This window comes from Eurytemora carolleeae, unplaced genomic scaffold, assembly GCF_000591075.1.
Source record: "Eurytemora carolleeae unplaced genomic scaffold, Eaff_2.0 scaffold663, whole genome shotgun sequence".
Taxonomy (NCBI): Eukaryota; Metazoa; Arthropoda; class Copepoda; order Calanoida; family Temoridae; genus Eurytemora; species Eurytemora carolleeae.
In genome coordinates this window covers 48,828-61,155 of record NW_019396570.1, presented here as the reverse complement: position 1 = coordinate 61,155, position 12,328 = coordinate 48,828, and the positions used below count along the sequence as shown (strand labels likewise).

General features: G+C 32.9%; 2 protein-coding genes across 4 annotated transcripts in view; one reads left to right on the top strand and one right to left on the bottom strand.

Moving 5' to 3' along the window:
* Positions 1-1,926, bottom strand: part of LOC111705667 (uncharacterized) — a 2,375-nt gene extending 449 nt beyond the window's left edge. The window contains exons 1-4 of the mRNA XM_023478290.1: positions 1,820-1,926; positions 852-907; positions 519-638; positions 53-110 (exon numbers count right to left, since the gene is read on the bottom strand). Coding sequence (XP_023334058.1) covers positions 53-110; positions 519-638; positions 852-907; positions 1,820-1,833 — 248 coding nt within the window. The 5' untranslated portion in view covers positions 1,834-1,926. The remainder of the gene's footprint in view (positions 1-52; positions 111-518; positions 639-851; positions 908-1,819) is intronic.
* Positions 1,927-3,615: 1,689 nt separating this feature from the next.
* On the top strand, positions 3,616-11,827 carry LOC111705664 (high mobility group nucleosome-binding domain-containing protein 5). 3 transcript variants are annotated; one of them, XM_023478288.1, is made up of 10 exons: positions 3,616-5,310; positions 6,141-6,230; positions 6,882-6,999; positions 7,200-7,317; positions 8,086-8,185; positions 8,815-8,847; positions 9,318-9,430; positions 9,984-10,050; positions 10,976-11,060; positions 11,599-11,827. In XM_023478288.1, exons 1-9 carry the CDS (start codon positions 4,477-4,479, stop codon positions 11,000-11,002), a joined length of 1,500 nt encoding a protein of 499 aa, XP_023334056.1. In that variant the 5' UTR covers positions 3,616-4,476; the 3' UTR covers positions 11,003-11,060; positions 11,599-11,827. The 3 variants fall into 3 exon arrangements, with proteins under 3 accessions (XP_023334056.1, XP_023334054.1, XP_023334055.1); XM_023478286.1 differs by having other exon boundaries at positions 3,616-5,547; XM_023478287.1 differs by lacking the exon at positions 10,976-11,060 and having other exon boundaries at positions 3,616-5,547.
* The last annotated feature ends 501 nt before the right edge of the window (positions 11,828-12,328 follow it).

Below are 12,328 nucleotides of genomic sequence, written 5' to 3'. Positions count from 1 at the left end.
GGGGGGGATTAAAATCCTTTATACAGGGGGTTGAATAATTTTTAAGACTCACTTTTGTAAATCTTCAGCTCGCATCCAGAGTGAATTACCCCGATCAGTCACTGCCAAACCTAAACAGGATTAAACTTGAAATGTTTATTTTAAAAAAGGGCTTTCAACATTTTTAGCAATTCCCATTTAAAAAGAGTTGTCAAACTCACAATAATCTTAATTAGACTAAGAATGAAGATGACTGTTAAAAAACCTTTGATAAGACAAAGGATAGGATGAGAATCAAGTATAACTACTTTTTTTAAATGAATGGTCTCTTGAAATAACTACTTAAATAAGTATAATAATGTTAACTTCAAGTTTTTGCGGCACTAAGGAGCAAGAAAATGGACAAATATTACGATCCAATGAAACATTAATCTCAAATAAACTAGTACCGTTCATTATGTTAGATATTTTTACTTGGGTAACATTTAAAATCCTGTTAAAAAAATACAAAGTACATTATTTCCCTTTACCGACTTTACCTAGAGCATTACAGTATGCCTTCGGGCCCCCATGATCTTTTACGCTCTCTATCTCCGACTTAGCTCGATCAGAGATCCAGAAAAACCGGTTTTCCATCTTGTCATAAATGCATCCGTCCCCTAATAAGTCATTATGAACATATACAAAAAATTTCCATTTCATCACATTTAAGTGAGAATTTAACAAATGAATCTTGTTTTATGAATAAAAAAGTTGTTTTAAACTATTAAATATAAAATATACAAAATTGGATACATTAACTGCAAATATGTTTGAATTTGTGCGAAACAAATCCTAAAACTTGTATCAATATTTGAAAATAATTTGTTCACCTAAACAGGCCAGAGAGATTGGTATTAAGCAAAGGAGACCCAGAGCTAACTTTATCCTTAAAAATAGAATTTAAAAAATTTAAATAAAAATGGAGGGGGAATGATCGACGTATGATGAAATAAAAATGTCGTCAAAATGAAACCTTAAAACTTTTAGAAAATTAAACTATCCCGAGATATTAGTGTAAACGGAAAGACGAAACATAGAAACCATCAAAACCTAATCATTGTTGATGCAACACAATTTAACTAATTAAAACTAAATCTAAAGACGGCTGAAAGGGAATGTAACGTAATTCAAAGTGACCCTCCATGCAAAGAATGTCCGATTAGCGTCGGTACCCTTAAAAGAGTTGTTATTGTACTTTGAATTAGATACCAATGCGCTGTGAATCGGACATTTCATCTTTGCATGGAGAAAATACGCTTCCATTCCCTTCAAGTAACAACTCCAGAACGTAGCGTACGTAACAATAATTACAAAACCTTAACTAAACAATCCAGAGCGTAGCGTGCGTAACAATAGTTACTTAACACCTTTACTAAAAGCTCCAGAGCGTAGCGTGCGTAACAATAGATTTAACACCTTTACTAAAAACTCCAGAACGTAGCGTACGTACAATCGTTACAAAATACATTATTTTAAAAAGTATGTATAATTCTGAAGAATAAAATTAAAATTCTAAAATGTTAAATCTAAAGGGGTTCTGCACATTACATGGATCGTGCACAGCTTTTAAACAACAATTTTTCTAGAAAACACCGAAAATTTTAAAATTATTTTTAAAAATCTGATCACTAGGTTAAAATAGAAAATTCAAGGTTCTTTAAAGTTTAGTGCCTATTCATTGGCGTTAAAGATTAGAGATAATCTCATGAAATGGGACGCTCTGTAAATCCTATAAATTTGTTTTAATAATTAAATTGCATAAATGTTCAAAAATAAAGAAAAATGTTTATCAACTCACCCAATAGAAAACATGATTCCAGGCCTTGAATTAATTTTTTACAAGTACTTCTCAAAGCAAGCTCTAATTGAAGATTAAAGTATAACAATAATATTTTGTTGATAAACAACTCTCTGTGTACAAATGTTCTTTGTACATACCTTTATGTGCAGTACACTGTTGGAAGGGATGTAAACTTTCAAAGAACAAATGCTTTTATAAAAATTATCTCAAGGTTACAAAACAATTTCAAAAGTTTAAACTATATCAAATGTTAGTGTGCATTTCTTTTTACACAACGTTTTTGATGTTGAACGGGCATATACAGGGTTGTGTTCAGGAATTTGTCTGGGGGGCGGATTACATATTTTTGTTCTTTTTAGAGAGGTTCATTACCCGGGGGGCCCAAAAAAACTGGGAAACCAAAAATTTCACTGATCCAGGAGGGGGGGGGGGGGGCCGGGGGGTCCAGAGCATCCCTGAATACGCCACTGGACACAAAAAAGTTTCTTAAAAATAAAAATCCTATACTCTACCTACAAATTACCAACTCTATAAGCTGAAAGAAAAGATATACATTGATATATTTGTAAAAGAAAAAGAGTCTAGATTATTAGTTAAATTAAATATGGAATAAGAAATTTAATAAGTTCTCAAATAGTTAGTTAATCAATCAGTCAGTCAATCAATTTATCGAATAGAATAATTCCCCATGAACACATTGAGTCTTGAGACTTGAGAAAGTCAGGAGAAAGCTGTTCAATATAAGCGTCTAGCAGACAAAACATCTTACACAGTTCATACAGTACAGCAAGAGTAGCAAACTGCTGAACATATAATTTACAAGAAACTGTTAAACATTGGATTTGAGAAAAGAAAAGAAATGTATAAATGTCACTTAAAAATTCATTTGGTCGAAGAAGTTTATAAATTATTTATTATTTTGTAGAAAGTAATTTGTTTGCTTTTTTACTTAAAAAAATCTGTTTAAGATATTTCTATATCATTGTTTAGATGTTAAGAATGTGTTCTTTTCTATAACACAAGTTTAACCCTCGACTCTGTTCTTATTTTATTAGATCTGAGCTGAAAACTTTAGAATTATGGATATCAAGTCCAACTTGATCTCCTCTTTTTGTAAATCTTAAGATTATTTTCATCTTTAGTTTTTATCCAGGAAAGTTTTGTGGGATGGGGTGGAAAGTGTGTGACACCAGTTCTCGTTAGATCACTGAAGTTAAGCACACTTGTCCACAGCCAGTAACTGGATTGGTGTCCAGACTGATGTTCACTGGTTCGATTCCCGTACTCCACACAAACCTGTGGTTTCAAAAACATCTGAAGCCGACATCTGGTTAAGCAATTATGACCACCTGACGGATGTAGGAGGACAGAGGGACGGCTGTCAACAACTCTCGCAGCGAAAGGGTGCGTGCTTTCTACTGAACAAGAAATAAGCTTTAAGTGGATTGATCCAAGTGAATGATGATGAAGGAATGGTGGACAAGCAGGGAGAGTCTATGGTTGCCAGCTACAGATACCTAGGGGTATCCAATCCGGGCTTACAGATTTTAGGGAGCAATGAGTGTGATGTTTCCTATCAGTATGGCACCCGGGTCTCATTCCAACGTATATCAGAAGGATTCCTGCACTCTATAATCTCAGGCCTAAGAAGAATCTTAGGCAGCTGGAATCTTGTCAACCCTCTTCTCAGTATGAATTAAGCGTGGATGGATGAATGTGCTGCCAGATTACAACCTTTGGTAGATCAATATAAAAACCCAGACAACACTAAACTTTCGCAATAGAAAAAAAAATCCGAGATTTGATCGTAACAACCCGATCATGTCCTGGGGACAAAAATCTCTTTTAAAAATAGTTTTATCCAGGAAAGTTTCTAATCTGAAAGGCGTATGCAGAATTCCAAACAACCAGCCAGAAGTCGGTAAATTCGAAATTTTGCACGGCATTTAATGAAAGAACTTATATTGGTCGGAATCCGGGAAAGATACCCAAAATAAGGGGGAAAAAGCGGATTAAGCAGAAATCAAAAGTGTCCACAGTAGATATTGAGGTTAAGCGATCGGGGTATACAATTCTTAAGTTTTTAGCTCTGTTAGATTTGAACGACTGAAATGAATGAAATTCCGAAATTATAAACAACTTACAGTTGGACATCTGAATATCAAGAATAAATGAGATATTTATATTTCCTTAAAAGTTTATTATTTTGAATTGTGGTTTCTCTACAAAAGTTCTTTAAGTAATTCTTTTACGTAAAAAAAGGAAGAATTTAATAGAATTAAGCACTTTTCAAGCTAGATAAACGACGATATTAGATCAAAAGGTTTAATGAGTTTTGATCGGGTTGGAATGGAGGGTTGCTTAAACATTTTAACAGACTCGTTAATGCCCATGTTTACGAATAAACATGTAAAGTGCTTACAAGTTTGTAACTTGATATATTCTTCTTAAATAAACATTTTACAGCTAGTTTCAGTCTAGGAGTAACTCCTGTTAACTACAGAGTACAGAGATCTCGTGATTATCTTTTATTTGTATTTTTAATATCAATTTCCTGTCATTTTAACTTTAATGTGTAGAAATCAATTTTCTTGTTGTTTTTCCAGTTTTCTATTCTCAACGTAACTTTTTTATATAAATTTATAGGCATCACGATGAACGAACAAACCGCAACTAAAATTAAAGAAAAAGAAGAAGACGAAGAGGACAAACAGAACAAAGAGGATAAAAAGGACAAAGAGGGCAATGGGGACAAAGAGGCCATAGATAACAAAGAAGACAAAGAGGATAGAGAGGAAAAAGAGGACAAAGAGGACAAAGAGTACAAAGAGGACAAAGAGGATAGAGAGGACAAAGAGGGCAAAGAGGACAAAGAGGACAAAGAGGACAAAGAGTGCAATGAGGAAACAGAGGAAAAAGAGGAAAAAGAGAACAAAGAGAACAAAGAGGACAAAGAGGACAAAGAGTACAAAGAGGACAAAGAGGAAAAAGAGGGCAAAGAGGACAAAGAGGGCAAAGAGGACAAAGAGGACAAAGAGTGCAATGAGGAAAAAGAGGAAAAAGAGGGAAAAAAGGAAAAAGAGAACAAAGAGAACAAAGAGGACAAAGAGTGCAATGAGGAGAAAGAGGAAAATGAGGAAAAAGAGGACAAAGAGGACAAAGAGAACAAAGAGGACAAAGAGAACAAAGAGGACAAAGAGGACAAAGAGAACAAAGAGGACAAAGATGAAAAAGAGGACAAAGAGAACAAAGAGAACAAAGAGGACAAAGAGGACAAAGAGTGCAAAGAGGACAAAGAGGACAAAGAGGTCAAAGAGGGCAAAGAGGACAAAGAGGGTAAAGAGGGTAAAGAGGGTAAAGAGGAAAAAGAGGAAAAAGTGAAAAAAGAGAAAAAAGAGGAAAAAGAGGAAAAAGATGGCAAAGAGGACAAAGGAGAAATAGAGTATAAAGTGAACAAAGGAAACTTAGAGGACACAGGGGACAAACAGGTGGCCATAACAGAAGAGAATACAGGGGAGACAGAAAATTTAAAAATCATTGAAACATTTGCATTTGATCAAACAGACATTATTTCTGTTGAGTGTAGTCCTGTGATTAAAATAAAAAGTGAAAATATTGAAAAAAGGGGACTGATCTCAAAACTTGAATCTCTTCCCATGTTGGGGGTTATGTTAGCAATGATCTCTGCTTTCTTTTTTACACTCTCAAATGTGATTGTTCAGCAGGTTAGAAAAAAATGGTTTTAAAAATCATGCTTCGTGGCATGTCTGAACAATGTATATCATACACATAATATTAGATCGTACATATCTCTAAACACATAATATTAGATCGTACATATCTCTAAATCGGGATTTTAAGGAATGGACATATTATTATAATCATCTGTTAAAGGCAATCATAACAAATATACATCAAATATCTAAATAATGGAGGCATTTTATAATTATTTTGGCGTTTGAAGATAATCATCTATTTTTTATAACTGACATTTGTCCATGGGCTAGCTGCCTTAGTTCATATTTGTTTCCTAAATTCTAAAGATTTCCCTTCGGGGAAAATAAAATGCTAAGAGTAACCAAAATATAACATCAACAATTATGACTATCGAAAATGTTTGACTAAAAATATAAATACTTAAAATATAATAATTTTTAAAATGAAATATTACAACTTTTGAACTAAAGTGAAACCATTATTGGTTTATAATATAAATATTTAAAAAAAAAAATTTCTATTTTTTTAATACATCGTAACCGTTTTTTTTTAATTAAGAAATACTGTTTGTTTTATAAATTTTAAAATAAAATTGTCCTAGGTAGATCTGTTGGATCATTTCAGTATTGCGTTCTACAGATTCATGGGAATTGCTCTACTTTCATATCCAATAGTTATCTACAGATCAGAGGTTCGACAATATTTTTATTTAAATCTCAAATATTTTATATTTGCATTTTACACAGCGATGGGAATCAATTTCAGAACTTTGTACATGTTCTAACCTCAATTTTGTTAGTTTTAATGTGTTTCACATTTTTTGGTAATACTTTTCGTAGTTTATATCTGAAGATGTAAACAAAATATTTGGAATGAAACTTTTTATGTCGAAACCATTTTCAAAAATGAAGATGAAAGAATAACTACAGTGAATTTGTGAATCAAAAATTTCGACCTCTGTAACCGAATTTAATGAACTTGAGGTAGGTCTCTGAACTGCCGACAGGCGATTCAAATACTTTTTTGTAACCCGACATGACATGGACAAATCCTGAATCACCCAATGGTTGAACCGTCTCTAGACCACTTGTTTTACAGTCATCGTCGTATATATATCGATACAATAAAGACGACATACGATTTCAATTTTGATTTTTGACAGCATATGATACATAATCGATGAAACAAAGTTAGACACTTAAAGTAACTTTAATTTTAAAAAAGCTTGTTAACAATCAAAACTTAATATAAAATAATCGTCTTTTTTGTATTAATATGAAAACTGACCACTGTATTGGGCTTCAAGCTGTATGTAGTATTATTATTATTATTATAATTGTAGAAGTATCCTACTGGTAAGACTGGTGTCCTAATTGTAAGATCATTGATTGGTAGTTCAGCTCTCATAATTCACTTCTTTGCACTCAAACATATGCCTATTGCAGACGCTAACATGATAGGTAAATATTATTTTTATTCCTAGAACTCTGGAGCTTGTGATGTTGTGAAATTATTTATCTTTTAAGCAAAATCTAAATCAACAAATGTGGTTTTAATTTTTGATCAACGACTTGTATTAAACAAATGTTGCACCAAAACGTGTTTGATAACTTAAACAAGAAATCGTTCATTGACATCTTTATATTTCTGATTATTTCAGCTGCCGCATCTCCTATCTGGTGTGTTCTGTTTGCTCGGATTTTTCTTCATGAAAAAATTCGATGTTTTGATTTCGTGAATATAGTTATCACTCTGGTAGGGATAATATTCATTATCAGGTATTATAAACATATATTTACAAAATGACCCATTAAACTATAGAAATTTCAATACGACATTTAATCTTCAGTCTTATGTTTATTTTATGTTATTAGAAAGCAAATAGTTTTACTAGTAGCTTAGAAATAAACATATCAATTGAAATGGGTTTGTATACGATATACTGCACTTCACAACACATCTGTTGCAGTTTAACGTTATTTGAGCATTAAAAATTCTTAACTGGAGTCAACCAGTCATTTTCCTTTTTTGCATTCTCAATGCTAGTATATTTGTTAGAAAGTTTTTTTATCATCTAAAAACACATTTGAAAACTCATGTATTGGGATTAGGGTTTCCAGCGAAAAAACAAACAAAATCGTTTCGCGATAATTTCGCATTTTTCGCAGGAAAAAAATTGTTCACGAAATATAGTATGTCTAGATGAACTATTAATAGTTCAACTATGTATGTCTAGATGAACTATTCATAGTTCAACTATGTATGTCTAGATGAACTATTAATAGTTCAACTATAGTATGTCTAGATGAACTATTAATAGTTCAACTATAGTATGTCTAGATGAACTATTAATAGTTCAACTATGTATGTCTAGATGAACTATTTCTCTTGTACACTCTTGGCTTCAGTAGAGGAGTATTTTAACCATGTATAGCTGGTTCATGACTGTACAAATCTCGTTATTAATTTCTACCGAGCTAGGGCTATAATTATTATGAGTCCTCAAATCATTAAAAAAAAAATTTAAAGCAATTAATCCATGTCAGACCGCCCTTTCTATTTGGTAAATCAACTGACAAAGACGAGGAGGCGGGGGAATACTATCTTTACGCGGCATTGGCACTATTCGGGGGAAGCATTATGCAGGTAGGATTTCGAAATTCGAAAACCAAAAACGCTTTCTCTGCTTGAGTACTCATAATCCAGGGGGAGGGGGGGAACTAACCAACTTGCCTAATCAAATTAAATAGTTAAAAAATAGCAAAAAAAAGTTTTACAATGCATGATAATACATACATTTTCATAAAGCAAAAAATTGCAAAATACTAGCAAAATTTTCAAAAACTTCCCATGTAACTAAGATTAACAAAAAATGCCCTAAGAAAATTTTCTAATTACTATATCTGTGTGCAATATACCAGGTGTATCTATTCAAGAATGCAAAAAATATTGCAATTTCTTTATTTTTTGGAGAATTTCTGTAACTAATAGCGCGCTTGATTACACTATATTTGCGTTCTTGAGTAGATACACCTCGTACATATGGTGTAAACCTGTTATAATTCAAACTTTGATTATTTGATGTGACCAATTTCATAGTTTGAAATATCTGAGGTCTCCGACATTGGGTTGCAAAGGGTGTGCCTAGAAAATTTAATTTCTTTACTCTGAAAAAGTTTACAAATTTTGTCATTTCGCGCACTTGGTTGGGAATTGGTCTAGCTCTGAGCTTGAGAGACTTGTCCCTCGGGTTTATTAACACTTTTTTATTTTAGGCAAGCGTGTACATATTATTAAGAATGCTAAAGGAATATTCACTCAAATCATATTAAAAAACAGTTTGCAAATAATATTCTATTTGTATATCTTATTTTTTCCCCAAAATAAGTAACTATATTTTCTTATTACAAGAATTTTGTAATTTAATTGTATTATACTCGCCAGGATCATGTGCCTATAGATAGACATGTTCAGAGATATGTATGGGACATAGCTTAGTCGGGTTTTTTTGGACTTAAAAGGCACTTCACTTCACAGTCCTCACATACTGTGAACTTTCATTGTTTCTTTAGCACAAATCCGCATGCCGTTTTTTATAGAGAAACCACAGTTGTAAAAACAATCATTTAAAAGTAAAAACATGGATATCTCAATCTTTCTTGATCAAACATAGCTTTAAAGGATTACGCTGTGAATCAAATATCCCACTCTTTTTTAAAAGAAATTACGTCTAAAGTCTCTTAACTCAGTTTTTTTTTAAATGTGAATATAAAATCAGGGAATCCATTACTCTGTGACTCTCTCCTTCTTTGGTACAATAGGGATTATAGAGTCCGGTATATTTATGTTGATATTAGGAGATATATCAGCACCTCGATGTGGATTAGATAGGTCAGCTTATAATTTGTTGTTTAATATTTGTTTTTGGTGGAAAAAGAATATCTATATATATAAAGTTGTAATCTCTGTTTGTTTGTCCGATCATTACTCAGGAACCCCTGGACCGATTTGCTTCAAATTTTGATCGGGGAACTCGGGAGATCTGTTGGAATGTTCTTAGCTTGGCTTTGTGATTCTATATTGAGTGGGTCGACTTTAAAAGTAAAAATTCCGTTAGCCGGTAAAATCGTTCAAGTGCTGACTGCGGGTAAACGGCGGGAGTAATTTTTAGTAACCTGGCTGGAATCCCAAGCCAGTAATAATATAAAGTTTATTAAATACTACAGTTATATACCGTCAATAAGCACTGCTCAATGCATGGTAAATCTTTGGACAATAATAAGATATATATTTGAAGATGGATGATAATATGGATATTTAAACAATAATAAGATATATATTTGAAGATGGATGATAATATGGATATTTAAACAATAATAAGTTATATATTTGAAGATGGATGATAATATGGATATTTAAACAATAATAAGATATATATTTGAAGATGGATGATGATGTGGATTGGAAATATATCATTCCTAGCCCAGGTTCTTCTCACAGTATCGTGTCAGGTATAGTGCAGTGTAAGTGAAACACATTTTTTAAAGTGTTTCTTTATCTAATCAAGCATGAATTTGTTTCTCTAAAAATTGTCTGGCGCACTGCGCATTTGTGCTTCATGAAAATCTAGGATCTATAAGAATTAAACACTTTTCAAGCTAGAACGACAACGTTGGGAATCCGATAAATTGGTTCCAAGGGTACCGTTGGGAATCTGATAAATTGGTTTCAAGGGTACCGTTGGGAATCTGATAAATTGGTGTCAAGGGTACCGTTGGGAATCTGATACATTGGTTTCAAGCTTGCCATTGGGAATCCGATAAATTGTTTTCAAGCTTGCCGTTGGGAATCTGATAAATTGGTTTCAAGGTTGCCGTTGGGAATCCGATAAATTGGTTTCAAGGGTACCGTTGGGAATCCGATAAATTGGTTTCAAGGGTACCGTTGGGAATCCGATGAATTGGTTTCAAGGGTACCGTTGGGGTTCCGATAAATTGGTTTCAAGGTTGCCGTTGGGAATCTGATAAATTGGTTTCATGGTTGCCGTTGGGAATCCGATAAATTGGTTTCAAGGGTACCGTTGGGAATCCGATTAATTGGTTTCAAGGGTACCGTTGGGGTTCCGATAAATTGGTTTCAAGGGTACCGTTGGGAATCTGATACATTGGTTTCAAGGTTATCGTTGGGAATCCGATAAATCGGTTTAAAGGGTACCGTTGGGAATCGGATAAATTGGTTTCAAGGTTACCGTTGGGAATCTGATAAATTGGTTTTTAGGGTACCGTTAGAAATCGGGCATGTCCATTGTCCATCTTTAAAAGTAGGACTTAAAGTTCATAAAATATTGTTTTTTGACTAAATGATTTGTCAAAGAAAAAAACAAGTCTGCAAGTCAGTTCATATATGAAAAAAGATGAATAAATTGTCAACTTTTAGGGACCAGCTATATTCAACACAAGCTGAAGTGCCCGGCGTTGCCCAAGAAATAAAAAAAAGGATACTCATGGTTTCCCTGAAAAATGTCAGTCAATTTGTCCCAGCCATTTGTAATTCGAATATTCATTTAAAAAAAGGCAGTGACTCTACGGACATCTTTGTATTAAAAAAATAGTTCTTTTCAGTCTCTGCCCATATTTTCATTTTCATTTTTCAATGGTTCTCAAGTTTTCATTTGAACAGCGTATATTTAATACTTTAGAATATACTAAGAAGAAAGGAACTAGAGAATTTAAATAACTTTTCCTTAAAAAGTAGCCCAGAACTGAAAATTGCGAATTTTATTATTACAATTTTGCCAATTTTCTTTGATTCTGTTAATTCAATCTTTTTGCTTTTCTGAACTTTTGATTTTGAGAGAAAAAAAAAATTCGCGGATTTTCTTTTGGGTCATTGAAGTACCAAAAAAAATTACAAATTTTACAAATCACAAATTGAAAAGACACCATACAGGAGAGTTGCACAAAAAAGGTACAATTTTGCACCAGGCGCCGCAAATCACACTTTTTTTGACTCACCCTGTACATATTTCGTTTTTAATTCATCATATTTTTCACATTTAGGTATTTTCCATTTTTGGATTCTAAGAGTTCTAAGAATAGTGAGGTTCCTGAAAATACTGAGAATAAATCGATAGAAAAATCCGACACAGAGGGTGGAAATGTACGCTTAACATTGTATAAAATGTCCTGACATAATTAATAAGGAATCTGTCCAGATTAAAGTTTTAAATCGATGTTGTACAGAATTCACATTAAATATTGATGTTTACAATAACATGTTTTAGTGCCAGTTAGATCTAACCATTTAACATGTGTATTATATTCAGAGCAATCTGACTGAAGAGATTACTAAAAAAATGGTTTATTTCTAAAAAAATTAGTTCAAGGGAGTGTTCGCCAAAAAGGAAAGGTGGTATAGGATTACGTCGAAAAATATTCGATTGTGATTACTTACAACCTACTGCTATATGTTGCGTCAATAAGGAGAAAATTGTTAAAAACGAATCATACCGGAGAACATAGCGTCCATATAAAGCCAGAAAGTTGCAATATAAATCGTAAAAAAAATCTATTTATTTTCAGAGATATTACAACCTATCGCCATCGATTTTTTTTTCGACGCACGATCGGATATAGTTGATATTTCATAATATTTTGTTTGTTTTATATATGATGCATTTTAAACGACGGTTAGTAGGCCGCCAGATGTCTCTGCTCTCGATGTGTCTGCAAGGTTCCACGTAGGAGAGTTTATAGGACACCCTGCATGTATAAGGACTATCTATGAGTT

Coding starts and splice junctions, on each gene's coding strand:
- LOC111705664 (XM_023478286.1), top strand. CDS start 4,477: ATGAACGAACAAACCGCAACTAAAATTAAAGAAAAAGAAGAAGACGAA. Junction 6,231..6,881: donor TAGTTATCTACAGATCAGAG/GTTCGACAATAT, acceptor TTATAATTGTAG/AAGTATCCTACTGGTAAGAC. Junction 7,318..8,085: donor GGGATAATATTCATTATCAG/GTATTATAAACA, acceptor AATCCATGTCAG/ACCGCCCTTTCTATTTGGTA.